The sequence below is a fragment of the Anas platyrhynchos genome, chromosome 14 (genome assembly GCF_047663525.1).
Source record: "Anas platyrhynchos isolate ZD024472 breed Pekin duck chromosome 14, IASCAAS_PekinDuck_T2T, whole genome shotgun sequence".
NCBI lineage: Eukaryota > Metazoa > Chordata > Aves > Anseriformes > Anatidae > Anas > Anas platyrhynchos.
In genome coordinates this window covers 1,256,054-1,280,525 of record NC_092600.1, presented here as the reverse complement: position 1 = coordinate 1,280,525, position 24,472 = coordinate 1,256,054, and the positions used below count along the sequence as shown (strand labels likewise).

Here is a 24,472-nt window from a genome sequence, read left to right as displayed (position 1 = left end):
TTAGTTTTTAGATTGTAGCATATCGAAAATAGGCTTTCTTGCAAAATGTTTGCCGTGCTCTACTCCATGCTCTCTCGCTCCCGCATTACTCAGTTTAGAAACCGGTCACAAAATTTCCCGGTCCCCTCCTTGCATCCCAAAAGAAGGCCAAGGGCCTCCTGGTGCCTGGCGGCTGAAACGTCTGGTGCAGCTTCCAGTAATGAGTCAGCAGGTTCGTTATCTCGTTTGCCACAAAAGTTCATGTTTGTGTGTTTTCATCCCTGAAGGATTCCTGCTGCGTGGACGCCGCCGTCTGCCTGTGGGGAGCAGTCCCGCCGGGCGGAGGGGGCTCCTGCAGCTTGTGGGGCTGCCGGGAGGGGGAATGTAGAAGAGCTCCAGAGTTCAGATACGTGTGTTAGTGGAGATGGATGAGTTTTGTTTATCTTTTGGGAGAGCAAGTCAGAGCAGGGCCTCTGCTGTCTCAGCCGCTGCCCTGAATGGCCGCGATACCCAGAATCTTGCCATAAAATACCCAGAATCTAGCGAGCGCACCTTGGGGAACGGTTGGTCTGGAAGGAACCCCCTGCACACGGGGCTGGCTGCAGGCGGTCACAGCTTGCTGCTGATGCTGTCGGGGGGATACTGCCCCCACCTCAGCCAGCCTGCCCGGACAGTGAGTGCGAGGTACCCCTGGGCACGGCGCAGATCAATAATGGACAGGGCACAATGCATGGGGTGCGTCCTGAAGGCATCAGGGCCAGGAAGGTGGCTCTGCTCGGGAAGTGGTGCAATGGAGGCTCTGGCAATGAACGCAGTGGGAGGAAATGCAGAGCTATTTGCAATGTAAATGGCTTTTTAATTCAGTTTCACAGCCCCGCCCCGCATGCTGCTAAATAAGCGTGACTTTGAAGTGAAGCCCAAAGAGTTGTTATCTGCTCGGAGGCAGAGCAAACATCGCCACCTTATCGCTCCTTTGTCCCGTGCAGGAGGGAGCCTGGCACAGGAGATACTCGTATTGTCTTTCTGGAGTCTTGTCGCTTTTCTGAGAGGCCAGAGTCAAGCTTACCCAAGTGAACGCTTTAAATGTCTTTTGTTTTAATGTCTCAGCCAGAGGGACAGAAATCCCTGTATTTCCTTTGCCCGAGTCTCAGCTAGAGCCCGGCCAGGGCTTTCTGCCGGGGCTGTCGGTGCCCCCTGCAGCAGCGCCCAGCAGCCTGCCTCCAGCTCAGGCCTGGGCTTTGTCCGGGGGTGCAGCTGAGCCCCCGGTGGCCCCGGCCTCGGCCTCTTGCCATGGAGGAGCTGCTCTGAGAGGAGCTGCTCTGAGAGGAGCTGCTCTCAGCCCGTGGCCAGCACCGCTGCACCTCCGTGGGCACCTCCGGCTGCTCTGCGCCGCCCCGGGTGTGCACGGCGAGGAGCTCTGCTCCCCGTCCCGAAAACACTCGGCGCTGGATGCTGAACGCTTTCTTCCTCAAACGGGGCGATGGTTAAGTGGTTTCCTCTTCCCTTCAGAATGAGTAAACTTCCAAACCACTAAGCTGGTGAGTATTGACTGACTCACCAATGGGATTAGCGGAGATCAAATACATTATGGCTGGTTTACTTGGACCTGGGCTTGATGCAAGCCTGAGCACTCTGCTGCTGCTGGGGACCCCGTGCTAGCTGCCTTGGGGTGCCACGAGCGAGCTGCCTGGTCGGTCAGGGGGCACAGCGAGGGAGGAGCGTTAACTCTTTGCTCCTTTCCCATACAGACTGCTAGAAGCAGTAGAAAAGGGGCCAAAACCAGCACTATGGCAGCCCCTGTTAGTGCTGTCTCTTCTGACGGAGGATCAGCTCTTACCAGGGGCTGAACGGCTGTCGCAGAGCGGTCCTGCTGCTCTCATCCTCCTGCTGAATCGCTTTTGGAAAGCGCAGGTTGGAAATTCCCCCTCTTCCCAGGCCTTACCATTTTTTGGGGATTTAGTGTTCGGCAGCTCGGTGGCTGGCCCCCCTTTGTCTGGCCATCTCCCTGCTGCGTGGCCGGGGCGGCTGTGCCTTGCGGGGATGGAGACTGTGGCCCCAGCAGCTCTGTGCTGCAGCACTTCCCATGGATGAAACCTCACAAGTGCTGCTGTGGGGTCGGCCCCGATAGCTGCTCCCGGTCGTGCTGGCCATGTCTGCATCCACCCTGTTGCCAGGGCTCCTGTCCGTGCTCCTCTTGCAGAAACAGCAGCCGTGCTGGGCTAATGGCTCTGAAAAGAGCTTGGGAGGGAGCAGAGGAACCGGCAGTGTGGGAGCACTGGCAGGGTCAGGGATGTGAGATGGTCACACCACACAAGCATTTTGGGGATAAAAGTGTTGAAATTCCTCATGCAGAGGAAGGTCCCCCTGGAGCCTGTGCTTAGGTGATGGTGGGACGTGGGGTGTGGGGGCATCCTGCGTGCTCGGTTGCCTTCCTCACCTTGGCCATTACGTGGATGTGCTTAGCTCCAATGCAGGTGATCTCTCTGGGGGAAAATCAAATGCAAAATTGTCTAGCGTCACGGAGTGGTTGTTATGCTCTAAAAGCACTGAAAATGTGTGCTGATTGCTGGAGATGCCTTCTGTGCCGTTCTTGGTCCTGCTTAGGACCTGCAGGGACTTCCCTGCAGGGGTAAGGCTGGCATCAGCTCCGTGCTGCAGGGGCTCGGTGAGGAGCATCATCATCTTTCCCTCTCCCTCGCGTGGAAAATTTATCTCGGTCATCCTCATTTTCCATCCTGCAGCTTACTCACGGTGTTCCCTTTCTCTCCGCAGGCCTGGCGTGATCACCATGCAGGCACTTTCAGAAGAGGACCGCAGGCTTTGGATGGAGGCAATGGATGGCCGGGAGCCGGTGAGCACAAATATTAGAGAGAAAGCACTGGAGAAGAGCACGGAGAGCGTTGTGTAGCCCGGGGCAGCTCGCTGCAGAGCTCGCAGTCACGCAGCGCCTGCCAGCCGGCGCGAGAGCTGTATCCGTGGGGCAGCGCACGCCTCCTGCCAAGAGAATAGTTTAATCCTTTGGTTAAATATTTGAGGTAATACTGTATCTCCTGTGCTTGGATTGCTTGAAGGTGTGGTGGAAGGGAGGAGGGTAGGCTTGGCCAGCACAAACACGCTGCTGTGCTGTGCTGAAAGGAAAACATGGCAAAAAGAGCAGTGGAAGAAAATACGCTGTAGATTTCCAGGGATTTTTGAGTCCTGCAACTCATCTGGCAGGCATTGCTGGGTCTTGCAGAGAACTGCAGATTTAGTGCGAGAGGAGGAGTGGAGCCCGTTCCCAGCTCTCTGCGATACTGTCCTCGCTGCGCTTGCTTCTGCCACGCCGAAGCTGTGCGGGCTGCCTCATCGCTGGGACAGATTCCAGCACAGCCCCACGGCCACAGACTGCTGCTGCCTTGAGCCAGAGCCTCCCCGCCACCCACGGCAAGGTCCTTGGTTTGTCACAAAGAAGTGTTCGTTAAACCCATGTGGACACACATGGGCTGGCAGGAGTGTGCTGGGCTTGCTTTGACACACCTGCAGGGACTCAGACATAGGCTGGGTCTGAGGGTGCTGCCGGCTGTCCCCAGCGGTGCGTTCCCGTGAGGATGGCGGTCAGGCCGTAGCTTGGAATCGGGGACTCATTGGGTAATTGGGATGGGATGAGACCTTGGGAGGTGTCTGGTCCAGCCTCCTGCTCTAAGCAGATTACTCGGGGCATTATCCAGCGGGGAGCTGAAAACTCCCAAGGAAGGAGACCTTTGGCACAGCTCTGCGGGGCTCCAGCTCTGCTGCCTGGCCATCCCCCTGGAGGAGAGTTCCTCCTGATGCCTTGTCTGTGGTTTGAGCTTACACCTCCTGTCTGTTCTGCCCTGCACTGCCTCGGGGAGCCTGTCTCTGTCCTTCTGATGCCTTCCTCATAAGGTGGCTGCTGTCGGGTCCCCATGAAGCTGGCTAGCCCCTTCTCCGCTCTGCACAGACCTCGCTTCCTAGCAGGGCATGTGCTGTGGAGCTTGGACCTACTGCTGATGGTGATCACACCTCTCTGCCACTCCCTGGGGTGAAACAACATTTCTAGGACAAAATTGCACATGTACACCTTCTTCCAAGAACCGGTATTGTGGGAGACACAGGCACAGAAGCAAAAAGGAGACAGAACATGCAGTGCGTGCCCAGGACAACCCCTGCTGTCTTTTTCTATCACTCAGCCTTGCCTGGGAGAGCCAGCCTGCTCCACCTTGGCTATTAACTCGAGCGTCCCTGTCCTGTGGCAGCTGCAGGGGGAAGGCACTCAGCCCTGTGTAAGGCACACCAGCCCCTCCAGCTCCAGCATGCAAACTGTCTTGTCCCCTCCTAAATTAACCCTTACCTGGGATCCGTGGTGGCAGGCATCCAGAGGCAGGATAATATTCTCTGTTCTTTCACCAACTAAATGTGCATAATTGCTCATAATTGGCATCAAGCCTTGTCCTCTTTTAGCCTGCTCACCTACTTCCCTCTGCCTCACCTCCGCTGCAGAATGCAGTTGCAGGGATGTGAAACTCGGCCACCTCCAGCTGGAGCTGCACGAATACAGTCATCCAGTTGCATTGTGACCTGCTGATGCTATCGGGGTTTGGCACAATAGTGGAGCCGGTCTGGTAGGATAGGGTTGCAGAAGTGCAGCCAGAGATTTTGAGCGTTTGTAGGGCGCTATGCATGCGAAAGGGGCCGTGGAGTAACAGATGCAGCACTGCCTGGATGATCCTGTTCCAGAATCTGATTACGTGAACTCATTCAAAAAACAGAGGTCTTCATGCTGCCACCTGCACATTTCTATTCTTCCCTATCGTGCCCATCAGCTTCGAGCAGCTTGCTCATCCAGCACGTCAGGCAGTGTTGCTGCTCATTAGCGCTGCGCCTTAATGCAATACCTCGTGGCGCTTCAGTGCTCGTGGCGCTTAAACCCGGCCTGCCAGGTGTGGCGTGGGAGCCATGGGAATGAACCTCTCTGGAGATGGAAGCAAGAGGCATTTCACTGATGGAGGCAGCGTGTGTTGACAGACAAGGCAGCTCCTCATCCTCAGTTATCCTCTTTTGATCTCTCACAAGTGGAGCTGTTGGTCTGTTTTGTTTGAGTTCTTATCTTGCGGCGTGAGGGTGTGGGATGTTACCTACTCTGCGGAGATTTCCTTGAGCAAGAGACAAGGGTTTAATGTTTGGACTCCTAGAAGCATCCATTCTATGCTTTGACTATAATTTTGTAACCAAAAACACCCCTACTGGAAAGAATGTCTGGTTTCCTTTGATTTGAATATTGAGTGTGGGAAAGATTGGCACGGCGGAGACGGTAATTCCATGTGCAAATTCGGGCTGTGGAGAGATTAAAGTGCAGTGGAGTTTGTTTCTTAATTATAATTAAAAAACTAAAACCAAATGTTGTATTACATTTTAGTAAAATCTCAACATAGAATGTGGGCTACATTAGCCAAGACATTTGTCACAACTTGAAAAGATTTATTATATATCTTACAGTCAGAGCAGACTCCAGATAGCTATCATCAGTCTGTTAACTCTTACCACTTGCAATTAATTTGGCTGAAAACCCTGTGTTGACTTTGGGTTTTCTTTTATGTTACAGAGGCTGGAAATAGGAGAAAATGTTAACTACGTAACAGAGCAATTGCATCCATTTTCATTAAGATATTCAGGATGAGTTTCCTATGTGTTTTTTTTTTCCTTTGGTGATGCAGTTTGCGAATGAATATGGTGTAGGCCAGAGTGATTCTGAAACTTGACTGGGGACTGAGTCAAGAATAAAAGCTGTGTTGGCTCATACTGGTGGCTGTGGTAGGCTGTAGGATTAACAGAGACGCAAATTAGGCTGTTTGCTTTCTGTCAAAGAACCGAACAAGATAAGCATTTTACTAAGGTTGTGGCTCTGCTTGCCAAGTCTGCAGTGAGCATGCCAGCCAAAATTGATGCTGGTGTCAGCAGTTCCTGCTATTACCTTCCAAGCAGGTTCGTAATCTTAGAAATCATTCTCACGTCCATGCAGGCAGAAGTGGGGTACTGGTTTTGGAAGCGTTTGGGACACACAAATATTTCTTCAGGAAAGTCAGCCTAGCAATGTAAGGGTAAGCAGAGGATTGAGGATATGAAACATGTTAAATTACGTCCCTCTTGAGCTGGATTAATACATTGTCCAGAGCCTTGTGTGGTGATGGAAAAGATAGCGTTAAAAGGCAAATGCAACATCCTGTGATCCTGGCAGAGGAAATAAGACGTGCATGGGATCTGAGCAGTGCTGTTCTGCTGCTTGCATCGTGCTGCCCTTTGCTTGGTTTGTTTTGTTTTGCTTTTGGTTCTTTGAAGCAATACAAGTGCATAAAAATGCAGCTAGCATTTCACCTAGGAGTTGGTTTTGTTTGTGCTGTAAAGCCAAGGGCACCATCAGCTGGGGACCGGCAGCTTCCAGCTCGGGTCTCGTGCCCTCACAGGGAGTTGGTGAGCAATGGAGACACGCAAACAGGGCTTTCTCCTTTCCTTCTCTGCTCCCCTTACCTTCAGTTCCTTTATGTGTTCTGCACATTTGCAAAGGCAGACAGAGAACAAATCCCTTTCGTGCTGTGGGAGGCTGAAGGCTGGTAACTCAGCAAGGCAGCACTGCTGAGGCTGCTGGGTTTGGTCCTGGGACCTGCCCGAAGTTGGACCCGTCGCAGTGGCACTCACTTGACTCAGTCCTTGTGCCACGAGTCTCCATCCTCCAGAAAGCAAACAAGGTTTTTGCTCCCATTCTGGAAAGCCGTTCCAGGACCTCACTGCTCTGGGGTCCACAAACCATCTCTTGGTCCCCCGCTCTCCCAGGTGCAGGCCTGGCTGCTGCTGTGTGTGAGGACACCGGGCTGCGTGGTCGTGGGGCTGCGTGGAGCTGCTGAGCCGTGGGGACACGTCGAGCAGTAGCTGCGGTGTCCGTGTTTTCTGCTGGGTGCTGAGACGCCGTGTTCATGTTCCCAAACAGGGGCTGGGCCCGGCTGGAGTTGCGATGCTGTTTGTCAGCGCTGGGAACTCAGGAAGTTCAGAAGTGGTTACTGCTGAATTAATGAAAGCCCGGAGGGCAAGATCCACAAAGGCTCTCTTAAATGACATTTGAGATATTGCAGAGACACTGAAACTCTCTTAAGGCCTTCCCTAGGTGCCGAAGGTCTGTCGACACTGGCAGCCCTTTGCCAATAGCTCTCTTTCGTGTAGATGTGCCAATCCTTTGCTCGGGTAAGGAGTACCCTCTGCCCAATTCCTGGTGACCACTGCAGCACCATACTTCATATGTCTTGTCCTGAGTTTCTCTTCCTCCATTTGAGCCCAGGCCAAACACTTTAACCTTCAGATGAAACCTGTCTCCCATCTGTAGGTCATTGCCTGGAGTTTGTGATGTGCCTGTAGCTTTATAGCCTAATGAAATAAGGTGCGTGTGGGGTTGGTACGTCTGAGCTGTGAGCCCACATGAGCCCCCACAGCCTTCCCTCGGGGGGGTCTGATGCTGCCGGGTGCTGCGGGCTTGCAGTCAGTGGCAGTACTGGGTGAGCAGACACATTGGGGCATCATGAAGGACTTGTTATCCTTTCTGCAGCACCCTATGGGGCTTCTGACCGCGTCCTGGTGGCTGTGCCCCCCCAGTGCCCCAGGAAGCCTGGTGGCCAGGTGGTGTGGTCAGTGCTTGGGCATTCGGTGTCACTGGGCTCCTTTCTTCAAACATCCTCCAGTGCTGCAAGCGTGGGGACGGCACAAAATGGAGCAGGGCAGGCATGGGGACGCCGTGCGGGCGCCCTCCACTAGATGGCAAGCTGAGACCAGCCCGCTCAGTGCACTTGTGCCCTGCCAGGGCAAGGGCAGCCCGTGTGGGTGGGGGGCTGCGGGTCTGGGGGTGCCCAGAACGGGCTGCCCTGTGCCTGTGCCCCAGCTCTCGGGCAGGGCAGTTCCTGCTGCATGGGGCAGGGAAAACAAACGCTTCCCAGGTCTGCCCCCAGAGCTTGGCATGGCCCCAAATGAAAAACTCGTCCCTCTCCCGTTGCTCTGTCCTTCCTCTGCTGCTCCCCTGAGAGAAGCAGCCGATGGTTTTGGGGGCAGGCGGCGTTTGGTTGCACTGAGCGGGGCTGAGCTCAGATCTTCAAAACGTGCATGGCCTGGCATTGCCCCCCCAGGCACCGAGGGTCCTTCCCCTCGCCGCCTCCATCATGCAGGCCTGCTCGGGTTGCCATGGTGACCATGGCTGCCATCTCCTGGCCCTGGGTGTCCTGGGGGGCCCAGGCCTGGGCTGCCTGTGAGCTGAGGCTGTGCCAGGAGGCCTGCGGTGGGGGGCCGGGCAGCCTGCCATGGCGGGGCCCGTGTCCTCCTCAGGGCCAGCCCACAGTGGTGGTTGGGTTGGGTTGGTGGCAGTATCAGCAGGGAAATAACCTGTAACGGGCAGTGGGGCTGCTGGGCAGCCACGTTCAGCCCCGCCGGGAGCTCCCGTGGCCCGGTGTGCCCATGGCACGGTGCTGGGAGAGGCGTCTGCAGCAGCCCTGCCCCTGGTCCCAGCCCTCGGCCTCGCTCCCTGTCTGACAGCTGCTCGGCGGCACTGGGGCTGGTTCAGTATTTCTGCTCGGGAAACGCAACGTGGTGTTTTTATAGCAAACCCCAGCGTAACAACAAAGCCCAGCCTCGCGTTCCTGCCCAATACGCGGCACCCTCTCCCGCCTCCACCTCAGATATGGCTTCTGGGAATTCTTTCTGAAATTGTTTTTCATTTTCCTTGTCTAATTATGCAAAATGGTGAGAGATTAATTTCCCAGTGGAAATGATGTCTTTTGAACTCAATCCAGTGCTTTCAACCTCGGCATTCCTGTCATTTTGGCTCATTCAAAAAATAAATTAACTTGAAGGACTTCGGTTGCAACCCCCAAGACACCACGGAGGGACGGCTGGATACCTACCAACCGCACGAATTCCCAACCTTCTCGTATTCCATCATAACGAACTGGAAGCTGCAAATCTGCTCTATCATTTTAATTCATTTCATCTCCAACTCCTTGGAGGTCACTTGCCTCTTCTCTGTCGGTTTGTGTACCGTGCTCATTAGCTCTGGATCCGTTTCCAGCAATGTTTGGAAAACCGTCAGTGATGGAGGTGGGGGCAGCGTTTCCACCTAGGGTGCAGTATCTACGACTGCTGCTGCATCAGACTCAGGAGGACTCGGGGACTGATCACTCTGGTTGTTAATAAACATCAGTGGTGTTTTTCTCCGAGTGTGCTGGGCATAAATTGCACCTCAGTTTAGTAGCTAATGAAGGAAGTTAATTATTTAAAATTACAGAAAAATCTTCATCCAGAGTATCTTTGACTACAGGTGCGATGGTCTTCAGCTATTTTCTCTTTGCATGGGAGAGCCTCTTTGTATGCGGGTGAGATGTTGGGAGCGAGCATCACGTTTACTCCTTTGATGCTCAAGGGTTTGGGCCATGTTTATCTTTTCAGCTTTTTTCCTTGCAGTCTTTCATGCTGGTCTGACAAAAATGTGTGTTTCTGCAGGCCTTGCAGAGAAGGCTGGTTATTAGCATATGTTTTATCTTGCAGCTTTTTCATGGCCTTCGTCCTCTCTGGGTTTGTTTGCTTATGGCAAATTCTTTCTGTTCCATTTTCCATGACCTGCCTCATTCCACTTGCTGATTCTCCATCTCTCTGCCTTTGCTGAACGGGACATCTTTCCCCGCTGCACTCTTTCAATCTATAAGTTTCTATTGTTTGCTTTTTTCTCTTTGGCTCTTACTGCCCCCCAACCCAGACAACCCAGTGAACTTTCCCTGAACCAAGGCTGCCTGGGAGCATCTGAAGTGCCTCTGGCAGCAGCATCTTTGTCTCGCTGGAGGTGGGCAACATGTGGGCAGCTCCAGCGGGTGCCTGGGGGCCACGGTGGCGAGCCCCCTGCCTGCCAGCGGACCCTGGCCCAGCAAAGTGCCTGCTTGGCTTCTCTGCGTCCCACGACAAAGGATTTTGGCCAAGAAAAAGTCTGCTTGTCGTTTGTCCTTTGTCCTTTTTGGGGACAGGGTGGCAGAAAAGGATCCTAAGGAGTCAAGCGCAGTGATAATTTATCCCGTTCCATGTTAGTTTTTGTATCACGTGTACTTTGACCACAGCTCCCTTGTTCTCCCTCTCCTGTTTTGTAACCTGTTTTAAGCCCATGGGTAATAACTTTACATTAGGATTATAAGCTTTTATTTTGTTTCTAAAGCACTTAAGCCAGTGAGGTCTTAAGGCTTGACTTCAGGCTTTTAGGTATGGTTCCAACAAATGCTGCTTCAGTGTTTGATAGCTTTCTGAGTCAGAATCGCTGCTGCTTCAAGATGTCAGTTTTTTGTCCTTTCCTTAAAAAAGCTGATAGGATCATAAAGAGGAAAAATACCGAGAGAAACATTCTAGATCATCTTAAGAAGATAAAAGACTTCTTTATAAAACAAAAACTGCTATCACACCCACTTCTGGAAAGTTTGTGACCTCTTCTGCTTCTAGCACTGTTGTTGGGAAGTCCAGGAGCAGAACAGCAGCTCCTCTTTCTGTTTGTCATCTCTGTGCGTGAATGCCTCATCGTTTCCTTAATGCACTCTTTGCTGTTGCCGGCTTCACCACAGCACTTCTCACTGTGGTCTTACTGCACAAAATAGGCTACAGACATTTGGCTTTGCTTGGGGAGTGGGATGGCTGGTCCTTCGGCATGAGCTGGGTTTTGGTCTCCCGGTGGGAGCAGCTGACGATGCTGGTTTTGCTGGGGAAGCTTTGGCCACTGCTGATACCCACGGAGGGTGTGGGACAGGAGGGCTGGGATGTGAGCGACGGTCTGCTCACAGGACCCTGCACAAACCTGTGTTTTGTGCGGGATACCCACAGAGCCTGCTGCAGCACGATGTGTTTCTCTTTCATTTTGGTTCAGGCCAGGAGATGAGCACGGTGGTGGGAGGTAATTAGAGTTTGCAGAGTCCCTGGGGAACGATGGCTGATTGATCTTGAATTGCTGCGTGCTGGCGACAAGCGGTGTGTGTGTGTGTGTGTGTGTGAACAGGACAGATCAGCTGGCGTGTGTGAACTTGTTTGTGAGTCTGGGCCCGGACAGGGGAGAGAGCTTCACAAATGGTTGCTGGGTGGTGGCATCGAGCGATTTCGTTACGCTGCTTTGATTGAACCCAGCTGCCCACCCTTAGGCTGCATCTGCCCAGTTGCTGGCAGCCTCTGTGGGGAGGCACAAAGTGCTCGGTAGGGATGAAATGCCAAAGAGAAAATCTCCTGCCTTTTCTCTCTCTGCTCATATCACCTCTGTTTAGGAGTGTTTGAGCAGAGGATTCAGGAATCATCTAGAAATTCAGAGAATAGCTCTGTGTTAGCAGAACAAACTTCTCTGCCAGTTTCAGTGGGCCATTAGAGTAGGTTTTTTTTCTACACTAAATTAAAAATTAAAATAGGTGATGCGTTGTACAGTCAGGTGTAAAATTAACCACTTCCTTTACTGCCAGCTTTTAAAGGTCCTTGCCCTCTTTAAATAGTGGTCTACTGTCATGCTACAGTCCCAGCATGGGTTGTGACCTAGGCTTTGTCCTTCTTCTAGCCACAGCCTCAGATGAAAGCCTGCCTGTCAATACTGGGAACGGTTTAATCATCGTATTTCTGTACTCTGGGCCCCTCTCCCATGCTGTCCTGGCTTTGCTGTCCCGGGCAGACCCCGCAGCACTGTGCTGGTCAGTGCTGAGGGATACTCAGCCCCACGGCCAGCCCAGCCTCCTGCCCCAGCGGCTGCACGAGCCCAGGGCTAGAAGTGGCCTCGCCACAAAGATGCTGGGGACGTGGCACCAACCCCCGGCCCTTCGGAACAACTGGGCAGCGAGGAGCCTCCTCCCCCAGGGCAGGAACACGAGGCACATCTGTGTTAGTTACTTTAGAAACGAAGGTGCCAGTTTCATTTAAAATTAGGCTGGTTTGGATGTGCTCAGGCTCCTGGTTCATGGGTAGACGTTGGGAGGAGGAAGGGCGTGAGTGCTCGCGGGAGAGGGGGAGAGCGAGGCTGGCTGGGCTCCAGCACAGAGCTGGCGGAGGAGGATGTGCAAGTTGTTGCTCAAGCATCCTAGAAAACTGAAGGGAAGCTGTTGAACTAGCAGAAATTTTCACTTTTTATCAGTCACTGGAGCGATCTGAATATAGCTGCTCCGCTGGACTTGCATAAAGACGCTGCGAAGCTTTAAGCGCCTCAGTTATTCCAAAAATGTATTTTTCTAAACCGGCTGACCTTTAGTTACATTGTTCTAGAGGCTACTGTATGGCTAACGTGCTTTGTGCCCGTTGCTTCCACCTACCCTCTTTTTTTTTTCTTTTTTGGTTTGATTTCCAAGCTATCTGCTGCTCGGTTTCCCTTTGACCCGCAGACTCGGAAGGCTGGCGGTGTGACCCAGGTAGTTTTTTCCTTGGCTGACCCAGGTAATTTTTTCCCGAGGTGACAAACACGGCGGGTTATATAACCGAGCTGAGCTAAGCAGTCCAGATGGCTGGCGGGCAGCCCGGTCGGCTTCGGCTTTGGAGGCTCTTGGGAATGCCTGCACTTGTAATAAAACGTGGGCTTGTTTTTAATTAGAACCATCGCTTAGTTCAGCGCCGAGACGCACAAGAGCAAGACCCGTGTAGAGGATTCAGGCCCCCAGATGCTTCACTTTGATGGATGTTTTTTTGCTTTTAATCAAACTCGGGCATCGGTGTGAGCTCGGGGCTGAGATTTGTGCCGGGAGGAGGGAGGGGGAGGGAGAAGGGAAGCGCGCTGGGGCGGTAGCTCTGCCTGCAACGCCTGAGTTCAGCGCCGAACAGTAGGTTGGGAGGGAAGGAAGGAAGGAAGGAAGGAGCTGCCAGGGACCCTAGGCCACCCTCTTCCAAATGAACAGCCCTCGTTTGAATGACATAAACCAGCATTTCGCAGCAGGTTTCTGCTGCCCTGCCAAGTCTTTCGCTTTGGAAGCAAGGCGTATTTTTTCCCTGCCTTCCCCCTGCAGGGAGGTTTGCAGTGATGTGGGCTGGGAGAGATCTTACTCCTATCTATATCGTTCTGGCTCGGAGAGCAAGGAAGGTTATTTCTAGCCACAACACAGTGTAGTCTAGCTCTGAAAATCCTGCCTGTAGTATGAAAACCTGGCTCTCGGACAAAAATAGAACAGGGTTGATAAGGCAGAGCCAGAAACAAGGGCTGATTTCATCAAGGTTGCCAGGTGTCCTGCTTTTAACAAGGAAATATGCTTTTTTGTACATGAGCCTTCCTGCTCTGTGCTCTGCTGGCATCCTGCTGCTGGGCCGTGTCCCAACACAGCTCCTCTGCAGCGTGCCAAGCTCGCTCGGGTGTCAGGTGCAGAGGATCCTGCCCGGCGTGGCATGGCCCTGTGCTAATCCTTCTTCTTTACTCTCTCTTCCTTCCTTTCCCCCCATTACCTGCTATTGCAGGAGTTGGGTATGAGGGATCTTCCCCTCCCTAGGCGTGCCCGAACTGTCTGGAGGCTCCGACCCAGCTCTGGGCAATCCCGAGCCCACCGTGGGAGATAGGATAGCAGACCATAGACTGCCCGTCTTCCTGAAGGCTGCTTTTAGCAGTACGATGGAGAAAACAAGGTAGAAATGCAATACTGGGCACATGAGCATAAAAGGGAGCAATAACGTGGCTGGCCAGGAGAGATGGACAGCCCCACAGACCGGCCTTCCCCAGAAGCCCCTGAAACTGCTTGTGTTCGACAGCAGTTTGAGGACGTGAGTGGGTAACTGATGCTGTTTGCAGTCAGGGACAATGTGCCATCCTTATTGTACTAAAATTAGGCTGCTATTTGATCACTTTCTTTTTCTCTTGAGTTGCTGTGAAATAATGGAGTATTTGGCAACAGAAACAGTAAAAACAAGGTAATGCCTTATCTTCCAAGCTGAATGTGCGCTAAACAATTCTCAGAGGTTTTACTCTCTTGAAATCATTTTGAGTTTCCCAAGATCTCCGTATAAAACCTCCTGTAACTTACAGTGTCTCCACTGTAGTTCGTCAGAGCAGGGTTTTGTGTGCTACCACAGCTTTAGGGAATGCTGGAGTTGGTCTTCTCTGCTCTGTTCCTGAGAGCTCCTGAGCACTGTGCGTCATCCCAGAGGCTTTTTTGTCCAGGCATTTCCATAAGCCTTTTGCTCAGTGGTTGCTGCTTCTCAGGCTTTCAGCTCTTTGTGAATAATTTGGAAGAAATTCTCTGGGGCTGAGCTCGGCGCACTTCAGTTTCCCTGATGCTCTGAAGGGGACGAGGACCTTAGGGTCTGGCCTGTGGGGAAGCGATCAGGTGCTTCATTAGCGTCCAAGTGAGAGGCTCCGGGGAAAGACTTCCCAGCAGATGATCGGAGCACCCTATTGCAGGGGCACTCAACAGGTGGATGAAGGGGTGGGCAGGGGTCCCAGCACCACGTTCCCCCTGCGGGGCTGAGCGAGCCCTGGTGCTGCGGCTGCTTTGTGGCTTGGGGGACTGCAGGCACCACCCTGCGCCGCGCCAATGTCTGCGCCATGTACTTTGACCTAGGTCTGGTCTGAGCAAATCCGAGCTGGACGCCAGCCTGCATGCTGTTTTTTCCAACTATTTCCCCAGATCATTTATTAAGAGGTTCCAAAAATGTCTGCGGTTCTCCTCTCCGTGTCTTCAAAACCTGTCCTTGGGTGGCTGGCAAGCCAGCTGGACTACCAATTCTGAGCGAACATAATGAATTCTATTTATACATTTTTGGCCTCTTCGTCTTCTGAACTCAAAGTTGAAAAACTCGTTCATGGTTGTTTTGAGGATTTCTGAATATGAATCACAAGGAAATTGCATAACGTTGCAGCATTTCCTTCTATTGCTCATGGCTTTACAAACACTGCGCTCCTCCAGGGAGACCAAGGAAATCTGGCAGGACTGGCCAATTTTGACAGTCAGTTTTAGTCTAAATACAAAGTCTAGGTTGAAGAGTAGGTCTCAGTACCAGTAAAAGGAGTGCAAGGAGGCATCTTCCAGGCCAGGACATGGGCTAGGCAGCTGGAATGATGGTTTCCTTCTCACGTGGAGGTCCCTCTGTCTGTGAGTACAGAGCAGGACAGCTGACGTTCCTGTTGGTTAGGGATTTCTATAAATTTCATCTACCTCTTGCCTCTGTGCCTCTGAGAAGCTAGACAGTTCTTTCATCTGGTTTTCGGCCATTTAGGCAGAATCTTGCTCCAATGTTTGAACCTGACAGATTTGCCAGCTGTGCCCACGCACTGTGCAGCCTCCGAGTGTTACGGCTTTGGTTGGGGCAGTTTGGATCTTAAGTGGAAACCTGTTTTGTGTCTGGGATGGAGTTGTGTTATAGAAACGATGTGTGCAAACATGCAATTGCCATATGAAAGCATAGTTAATTTATCACGGAGGATAATAGACATCATGGCCAAACCAGTGTGAAATCTGAAATGAGGAAATGAACATAAAATTACTCAACATCTCCTGTTCTTACTTCCCCTTCCAAACCCCATTTACTTCTTTTTTTCCCTTTCTTTGCCCACAATGTAGTTTCACCCTAAACAACCTACAGGCAGGCAGTTGTTAGCTGTTGGCTCTTTGCATGCTCACATGTGGTTGTAAAATCTGGAGAATTTGGTTCATAGAACCTAAAAGCCTCCGCTTTAGTTACGGATCAGTCTCAGAATTTTTCAAAATTACATCGGAAAGGTGGCGTAAGGAGGCCTTGTTTAAGCCTCCAAAGAGCCACGACTGCTGAAGTTAAGCAAGCAGTAGCTGCCACTAAGAAAGATAGAACCCAATTTTCTTCGGGATGTTTGACCATCTTCAGTATGAATTCAGAAGAGTGAATTCAAGGCTTCCAGCAAATTCTGTATTAGGTTAATAAATATTTTTCTATTAACATCACCTCTGAAACTTCGTGGTAAAGATAGTTTGGCTCTGAAGATATGATCAAATGGGAATAATTAGCAAGAGAATGACTTTTAAAGCGAGCGGAGTGCCGCAGGGTAGGGATTTGTCTCCAAGTTAGTCACTAGCCCCAGTTGGGTGAGTTTTATAACCGAATATTCCCACATGCGATACGCAGCGTGTCGGCCCTTCACCTCCGAGCAAATGCTTTTTGGTATAGCAAAAGGTTTTTTTATAAAATATAATGTTTGTTTTGGAAAAGGAAAGGACGTTACAGAGCTGGGGCTTGGTTACAGCTTCGATGTTGTAGGGTGGTGTCAGGGCATTCACACACTGGCAGTGGCAAAAGGGTTTGTGCTTATGGACCTAAAACCCTCAATGGGCAGTAAAGGGTTTGTCCTTAGCGAGATGGGTGGAGAACGGCGCTACCTCCTTGCTTTATGGCTGCACAGCTGACCTCTGCGTGAAATTTCCTTTATGCCGTGTGCACGCTTGGCAGTTAATGGCACAAGCGTATTGCGTTTCCGTGTCTGTCCTCTCTCATTTTTAAAGAGCGGTCTCTGATGATTAACAACACCTCTATGGTTTCATTTAACCAACTTGCAAGAATGTCTCTGCAGGCAGACACATCTCCTGTGGCTGATGCGCTGCGTGCCCTAACTCGGAGCTGCGTGGCCGTGCTTGAGGCCTGGGCAGCAGAGCAAGCTGGCAGGAAAAGGACAGTGGATGGCAAAGCCCTGCTGGGAAGCGTGTCAGTTGTCAGAGCCAGGGGGCTGACACCCATGTGGACCCTGAAAAATGGAAAAAAATTCATGTCCCAAGCACTGGAGCTGGTGCACGCTCAGTAAGGGCAGGTGGCAAGGCAGAGCAGGGTGCTGAGAGCAGGGGCTTTGGGGACAGTGACATGGTGCAGCTGGCAGACGAAGCTGTGGGGTCCAAAGCTGCAGGGCTCCGAGTGCCAGTGGGGTCCCCAGGGAGGGCCGGGTGCTCTGCGAGCCTCTGGTGAGCTGGAGTTAGCTGAGCTCTGCCTGCTCCTTCAGCAGGTCCTCGGGGGTGGAAGCGGAGCTGGGGGGAGGTGTTATTAGAGCAAGCTGACTTCGTGGCCAGGGCTGCGAGGCTGCGCTGCTGGCAGGGGAGCCTGCTGTGTGTTTCCTTCCCTCTTTTCACTTATTTTTATTTTCTTGATACAAACGCAGTTCCTGGAGGAAAGCTCCCTTGCTGACTGGCTGTGTTTGCTGCTGAATCATCCCCCGGTTTCCAGATGTGGGGCGATGCACTTTCCTCCTGCAAACAAAATCTCCACTTCATCCTCCTCTGTGTAGCTGGGCCCTCTGGTAGTGGGAGAGGGAAGATGCTCCTTGAGAAACGTCTCAGGAGGGGGAGATCAAGCAGAGTGGGGTCGGTCTATGACTGTACCCGGGTTTTGAGCCGATCTGTAGGATTTGTGGCTGCAGGGGCGCTCCCTGGGTCATGGACCCTGCGAGTGCCTGCCGCCCCCCGGCTGGTGCATGGCACCGAGGGGTAAAAATAAACCTGTGGGAGATATCTGAACAGAAAGATGTCTGTAATGCTGACGGAGTTTCCTCATTCGGCTCGCCGTGCTGACTGGCACGTGCAGCTGGAGCAGGAGCTGCTCCCACCCGCCCCGGCACCGCAGCGGTGGGGCTGCAGCCTCAGTGGGGCCGAGAGGCCGGGGAGCGCAAGAACCCCGCGGGGTTTTGTTTAACTCCGAGGAGGACATCTGGTTGAGTGGCTTCATAGCAGGAGTGTGGCACACTGCCTTTTGGGGGCTGCTTTGGGGCTGAGGGGCTGTTAGGTTGGAGCTGCTGCTGGGGCACCCGCAGTGATCCGAGCGGTGCCGCGCTCAGCGCCTGTCCAGGCACCACCGGCACCGTTCCCGAGGGCAGGATCCTCTCCCCGTCCCGGCCCCTGCTTCTGCCGGGGCTGTGGGGCACATCCTGGCCAGGACAGCCCCGCTGGGAGCTCCCGGGGCAGCTCGTGCATCCCCTGCCCTTGGCGTTCGTTCGTGCCCGGGTGCGAAGGGCCGAGAGCTGCCCGATGGCAGGGGAGGGCGATGTGTGGTGGCTGCTGCTGTGTTGCTGTCAACATCACCCGTGGAAACTTTCCTTCCCCGCTTGCTATTTCTGGCCGCAGCATGTGATTAAATCAGTTCCCTGAGCTTCGGTCCCTGTGGAAGGGGGCTCCCAGCTTTGTTCCCTGGGAGAGGAAGGGTGTGCACGCCCGTGGCTTTGTTTAACGGCCCACACAGGCTTTTTTTCCTGTTCTGATGGATGCTGCCACGCTCAGCTCCAGCTTGTGATGCTGACCGAGTGCCGTGCGTGTTTGTTTCAGCTCCAGGTTGATGAAGGATTTTTTTTTATTTTATTTGTTTTACCATCTTCATCTACTGAGCTAGAGAAACACAACCTGTTTGGATCCGAAGGCTGATCTCCTTACAGCTTTTCATTATGCTAGGTTTTAAAATTGTGCTTAAACTGATTAAAACCTTCTGCTGTCATTTCCCCCTTTTTCTTGTAACCCACTGAAGCTCTGCTCTAACCTGAAGTAGCCAAGCTGTAAGAGGGGGCAGGGCAGGAGGAAGAGCACCGGTATCTGGAGGCAGGAGAGGCTTGGGCTGGAGTCACAGCATTGCCCGAGGGGGGCTCATCCTGCAGCATTTCACGTCCTCCCTGAACTCATGTTTCTTATCCTCTTACCCTTTGCCTCGTTTATTCACTGTAAGTGCATGTGAGTGGGGAGGGCTGCTCCTGGCCTGAGCAGCGCCTGCCAGATGTTGCTGCAGGGCTCCCGACACGAAGGGAAGGAGCTGCCTGCTTTGCTCCGAGGTTTATATCCTTTACGTGTTGCAAGGAAGTGAGGAATGCCCATCTCTGTTTTCTTTTAAAGCCCGTTTAGTTTCCGTTCCCACCTATTCTGTCCCATTTGCGTTCTCTCTTTTTGAGAATTTGTTTTAGCCGGGGCATCCTGCTGGTGACGCCTGTGCTGGCCCTGGGACCTGGCTGGTGGGGCCGGGGCAGCTGCTCCCAAAGCTGCCACCAGCGGGGGCCAGGAGGTGGGTCAGCGGTGCCTTCCCAGCTGCAGCCAGGTCTTCATAAGGCTTTCTTCTTCTGTTTTCCAGGTCTACAACTCGAACAAGGACAACCAAAGCGAAGGCAGTAAGTACCCGTTGTAAGCAGGGCCCCCAGGAAGGGTCTGTGCCGTGCAGCTTGCAGCCGCGGCGGGGGGGCTGAGCTGCTGGTGGTGACACCGGGATGGGGTGCAGGGTGATGGGGCTGGGCTTGGGGACTGCAGGGTGGCCCCGGGACAGAGCCACCCAGCTGGGGACGGGCACACAGGGGTCAGGGTAATGGGGCTGGGAGGCTCCCTCGCTCCCCAGGTGCCGGCATCCCTTGGGGCCGGTTCCTTTCATGCCCAAGCAGTGCAGGGGCAGTTGGAGTGACCAACTGGCCATGCTGGGCCAGAACCTGGAGAACAAACTTGCTTTTTTCAAAGGGGAGCTGGAACATAATGTAAGGGCTACAGAGGTCCCACCGAGTCAGCACTGTCACCAACAACCCCTTGAAACAACAGGCTGTGTTTATCGTCGTTCAGCCAGTCAAAGACTTGGGTTGAGAAGCGTGTTTCTCTCAGAGCAGTGGCCTCGAGTCCCAGCTCTCCTGCCCTTGGTTCCAAACCCGTAGCTGGGCCGTGCCCCCGACCTGCCGTGCCTGCGGTGCTCGGAGCCGATCCTTCCCATGTCCCCAAGCCATCGGTCACGCAGGAGCCCGGCCCGCGCTGATGGCCAGTAAATAGCCCATTTTGTGCTGCCTCAGACAGGGCATTTTCATCTTGAGTAGAAGCATTTTTCTCACAATAATAGGTATAATTTGCAGGTAATTTTCCTTGTGCCCATTTCCAGCCCGTGCATGAAGCCGTCCCTTCCTGGTGTCTGCTCCCTGCGATGTGCTTTCCCCCCTCCACGCTGGTCCCCACCTTGTCCTCGTGGTGGAGGGGACCCAGGTGCTCCTCAGCCTGGGAGGGCGGCTCAGCCCCTGCCCTGCCCGAACACGAAGCCTGCCTGGAACAGCTCAGAGTGTTCTCCGTTTTACAGGGGACCAAAATAAGTTTTTTTAGGGACAGAGAACGGGACTTACTCAGCTCTGTCCTGGTCTGGCCATTAATTGCCACCGCTCCGCGTGTTCCCTGTGCCAGGACAGCGTGTGCCGCTTTGGCTCGGCAGCTTTTAAAACAACCATTTTCTAAACTGCTTTGAGGGGCGATGCAAAAGCAGGGAAAACATTTGGGTTGGGGGCGGGGAGGAAGGATCGCTGAAGCAATTACTGCTTCTGAAAGAAGTGCTTGTCAAACTGTGACCTTTCCATCTCGGTGCTGTCAGCCAGCAATCCTCGTGGGGCTGCTGACTGGGGCTGGAGTCATCCTGCAGGGTACTGGCGGCTCTTGGATAACTGGGAACAGCTCGAGTTGGATGCGTGCGTGGCTTTCCCAGGGTCATTGTGTTGTCTAATCCCGGTTTTCAGCTGCCAGGCTTGCAGCAGATCCCGTGTAGGGGCTCCTAAATGCCTGCTTAGGGTTTCCTTCGGCACGGGGCTGGCTGCTGCGGGCACGGAGGTTGTTCTCCTGGGTCGGTCTGGGACGGGTACGTGTGTTGGAGGGACACTGGCACCCCGCGGGGTGCTGAGCTGGTGGCACTGCCATCAGCAGGAGGGCCCCGTGCCCAGCCGGGTGGCCCTGCGGGGTGTCCTTCGGCTGCTGGTGTTTCAGTGTCTTTTCCATGTCGATTTTCATCTTAAAAATAAGAGAAATCCCAATCTTGTGCTGGGGAGACCCTACCCACCAGGGTGTGCTGGGACCCCAAAATGAAGGCTGCTTACGTAGCCGTGCTCCTACACGGTCTGGTGGCAATTATTTTCACATACGGCTCTCGCTGGGCTGCTGCTGGTATGTTCAGACATCTGACTCTGCTTTAGCACTCATTAAAACCATGTCTGCAGCGAGCTGCTTGCCTCACGAGCTACACTTCAGATTGATTCGGGGGCTGGCTTCGTGCCACGGAGCCCTTGATACAGGAGCTTCCTATAAGGACTTGAAATGAGTGTAATGATTGAATGGAGTCCGGATGCAATTCCTGACCCTGAAAACCTATATAACTCTGCTTCCTGCTCCTGCTTATGGCAGGCTGAAAGACATTCAGAGCACTATCGCGAGGTCTGCTTTTTGGCCACTGTCTAATTTTACAGAGCTTTTGGATTTTACATCCTGCTGTGTGGCCAGATGGCCATCAGCCTGCCGGGTGATTTATCTTAATCTTCTTTGGGAGCTGGGAGGAAGCAGTGCAGAGTGCTGGGGGGAGCAGGTATCAGTGAACCACTAGAGCTGGATGAATTTAGATGCACCGGTTCGCAAACCAGGAGGGCTTGCTCTGCTCTGCGGAAACAAATCCTCTAGGCTGTTTGTGCATATTGCATGGCGAAGCACCAAAGAACTCCTTTCCCTTCTGCTCCCCACCGTTTTCCCCTCGTTTCATACCTACTTGGTTGCCCATCTAGCTCAGGACCCCATCAAAAGCCCTGGTGGCACCCTGCGGCTTGGCAGCTCTCTGCTGGCTTGAGACCTGAGCTAAGGCTGAAAACTTTCCTCTCTGCTCTTCACTTCTTATTTTCTCTCTCTCTCCGTGGCTCTGAACACCACAGTAGTCTTTGGAAGAATTCATGTCATCGTCCTCATCACGGCACTCTGTTATATGGCACGGACGTGTGCTGGGGTGTGCAGAAGAGCCCGTGCTGCCCTTGCAGTGCCGTGACCGGCGCGTACACATCTGGAGCCAGCGAGGTTGCCTGAGGCTAAGCAGAGCTGACTGTCCTCTTGCCCCCTTCCCGATGCTCTGATATGCCATATCAGCGTAAAGTAGAAGAATTAATGGATTAAATAGAAATAATCTTGTAGGCAAAAATAGAACGGGATGAGAGCAGCTCAGTAGCACTGGAAATGTGATGCCACGCGGAGGTCAGGTCAGTGCGTGTGTGCGTGCAGCTGTAGCACAGAGCGCAGCACCTTGCTGCTGTAGGAGGTTTCTGCTGGGCTGCAGGGTGAACGCCGCCTCGCAGCTGGGTGCTGCAGTGCTGGTCCTGTGCGAGCAGCCCGTGGTGTGCATCGTGGGTTGGAAGCTGGTTTGGCATCCGTCCCCTGGGGAACGGGAGCCTGTAGGGACAGAAAAACCGCAGGAGGAAGGGCTGTAGGCTTGGCCCCCACAGCGTGTTTGGGTGCATGAGCAGAGGAAAATACTGCCTCTGCTGAGAAAAGCTGCCATGAACCCACTGCCACTAAGGACTGAGAGGCAGCTTTAAATATCTAGGCGGGGAATTAGGGCTGCCTGCCGTGAGGAGTGCAGATTGGCCGTGCTTCCCTGTGGCAGATCTGGGAGTTTGCTCTTTGCTGCTGCCTTCCCTCTGTTGTTCCCCGGCCGCAGCTGATGGCAGGAGGCAGCTCCCCAAGGGTTTAAATCTGGCTGAGCGTGGGCTGGGGGCTCCTGGCCCTGCTGCCCACACCTGCCTGCATCTGCCTGGCTCCGGTGGTGGTGCCGAGTGGCAGCTCGGGGCTGCCCGGCGGTGTGCTGCCGGGGGGAGCGGGGCGAGCGTGGGGATCGGGAGCGCAGCAGATACAAATCTGCCTTTGATCTGTGCTGGTGTGGTACTGAATCGTTGGGTAAATGAATGAGATAAAGAGAAGCTGCTTCTGTGAGAGGGGAAATCAAGCTTTTATGATGCTCATTAAAAGTTAAATTTAAGGATGAATAAAGGCACTTTGGATATTTAATCAGATATTATTTCTGGATATAACTACTGCAAATAAATCCCTGACCTTTCCTGATCCAGAGCTCAGCAACGAGTTGAAGAGCTTATTCATCTACTTGGGAGGATTATGCTCGGTCATTTCCATCCGGAGGGGCTGCTCCTGCTTCCCAGGGCTGCTATTACCGAGCACCACCGGGAGGTGCGGGCTGACCTCCTGCTCAGCCCCGGGCTCCGAGAGGGGCACGCGGGGAGGAGACCTGGTGCTTGTAAGGGTCTTGTGCTCAAATCCAAGCGTTCTGGGGACCGAGTGGAAACTGCTGGTCTGCAGAGATGGCTGGCACTCGAAGTGTGTGGTAGAGAGCCTGAAATGGCGAGCTGTGTTGGCTGGACAGCAACGCACAGGGACAGCAAAAGACCAGGGTTAGGGGCAGGACGGAGCCTGCCCTAGCGAGCCCTGCTGAGCTCTGCCTGTACAGTTTCCACCCCACAGTTGCTGGCTCCTCAAACACCCCCACGGCTGTGGATTTCGGTGATCTGGGGTGCTGCAGTGGTGTCTCGCTGTTCGGGAGCCCAGCGGAGCACCCCGGAGCTCCGGGATGTTTGCACGTCCCGCGGCACGGGCAGCCTCCGGCCTGAGCGCTTATGTTGGCTCGGCGCTCCGGTGTGCTTGCCCAGAAAAATACAATAGAGCTGTTTTACTGTCTCAGGTTTTTGTGCCATTCATCAGGCCAGTAACAATACCGGCAGAGAACCCGAAAGCAGTGATTAGGAAGGGGTGGCACCATGCAAGCCAGCGGCAGCCAGCGAACTGGCAGCTCATTGGGAACCAGCACTGAATCCGTGCTCCAATCGATGATGTGAGCGGGGAGACCGGCAGGAATAAAATCACTGGTGCCCTGCCGTGAGGACACTGCCAGCCCCGGGCTCTCCTCCCGCTGGGCTCCAAGCTGTGCTGTCACGTCTCTTCCAGCACGACGTCCCCTTGCGTCCAGCTCACGAGGAGTGGGAGCCCCGCTGGGTTCCCCAACCCTGCGCAAGGTTGCCCAGACCATTGTCTAGGGGGAAGTAATTTTTCGTGACAAATTGCTGCCTGTGGGCGGTGTTTTCCACGCAGCACTGGAGAGCTGACTGGGGTAAATCTCCTTCCAGCAGGTATTTGTATCCGTGTATTAGTAACCCCTTAAAATTGAATGGGAAGACCTGCAATGGCATGAGTTAATTGGGTTTTACGTCGCATTAACACGGATCTTTTAGATCTGACTCTCAGGCAGAGTGAGCTGCCTTGCACACATCCTAATTTGTCCTAAATAAACGTTTCACTTGTGCTAATGAAAGAAGTGCAGGGACCGGCCGGCCCAGGGCTCTTCTCTGCTCCCCTGGGACAGGTCCCCTCCTGCTGGGCACAGAGGAGCAAAATCTGGTTTTGGACAGAGCAAAATCTGTTCCCATCTCCCGGCACCTATTGCTCTTCCCCATGCCATCCGTTCCTTCTGTTTTTACCATTCCTTTGCCATTCTTTTGACTTCTGCACTCCATTTTCCCCTGCAGAAAGCTATTGCTGCTCGCATCTATCTCCTCCTCTCTTTCACCTTTCTTCCCCAGTTCTTTTGAGCTCTCTCTTCCTTTTACTGGCACTTTTCCGTGCTCTAGCCTGTCATACGGTTTGTCCTTGAGAAAACTCTCATCTGCACAAAAACGCCTCAGAAGCCGCAGCAAGAAATCCAGCCCCCGCGGTGCCCCTGCCCTGCTCCAGGCAGCGTGGGGGGG

General features: G+C 53.4%; 1 protein-coding gene across 5 annotated transcripts in view; it reads left to right on the top strand.

Annotated features, from left to right (window-relative positions):
• The window catches only part of ARHGAP26 (Rho GTPase activating protein 26), a 120,603-nt gene that overhangs the window by 28,255 nt on the left and 67,876 nt on the right, over nt 1-24,472 (top strand). For all 5 annotated transcript variants that reach the window (XR_011803358.1, XM_072023306.1, XM_027468470.3 and 2 more), the window contains exons 11-12: nt 2,752-2,830; nt 19,033-19,069. Coding sequence is in view for 4 of the 5 variants with exons in the window: in XM_072023306.1 (XP_071879407.1) it covers nt 2,752-2,830; nt 19,033-19,069 (116 nt within the window). In the remaining variant the exon portion in view is untranslated. The remainder of the gene's footprint in view (nt 1-2,751; nt 2,831-19,032; nt 19,070-24,472) is intronic.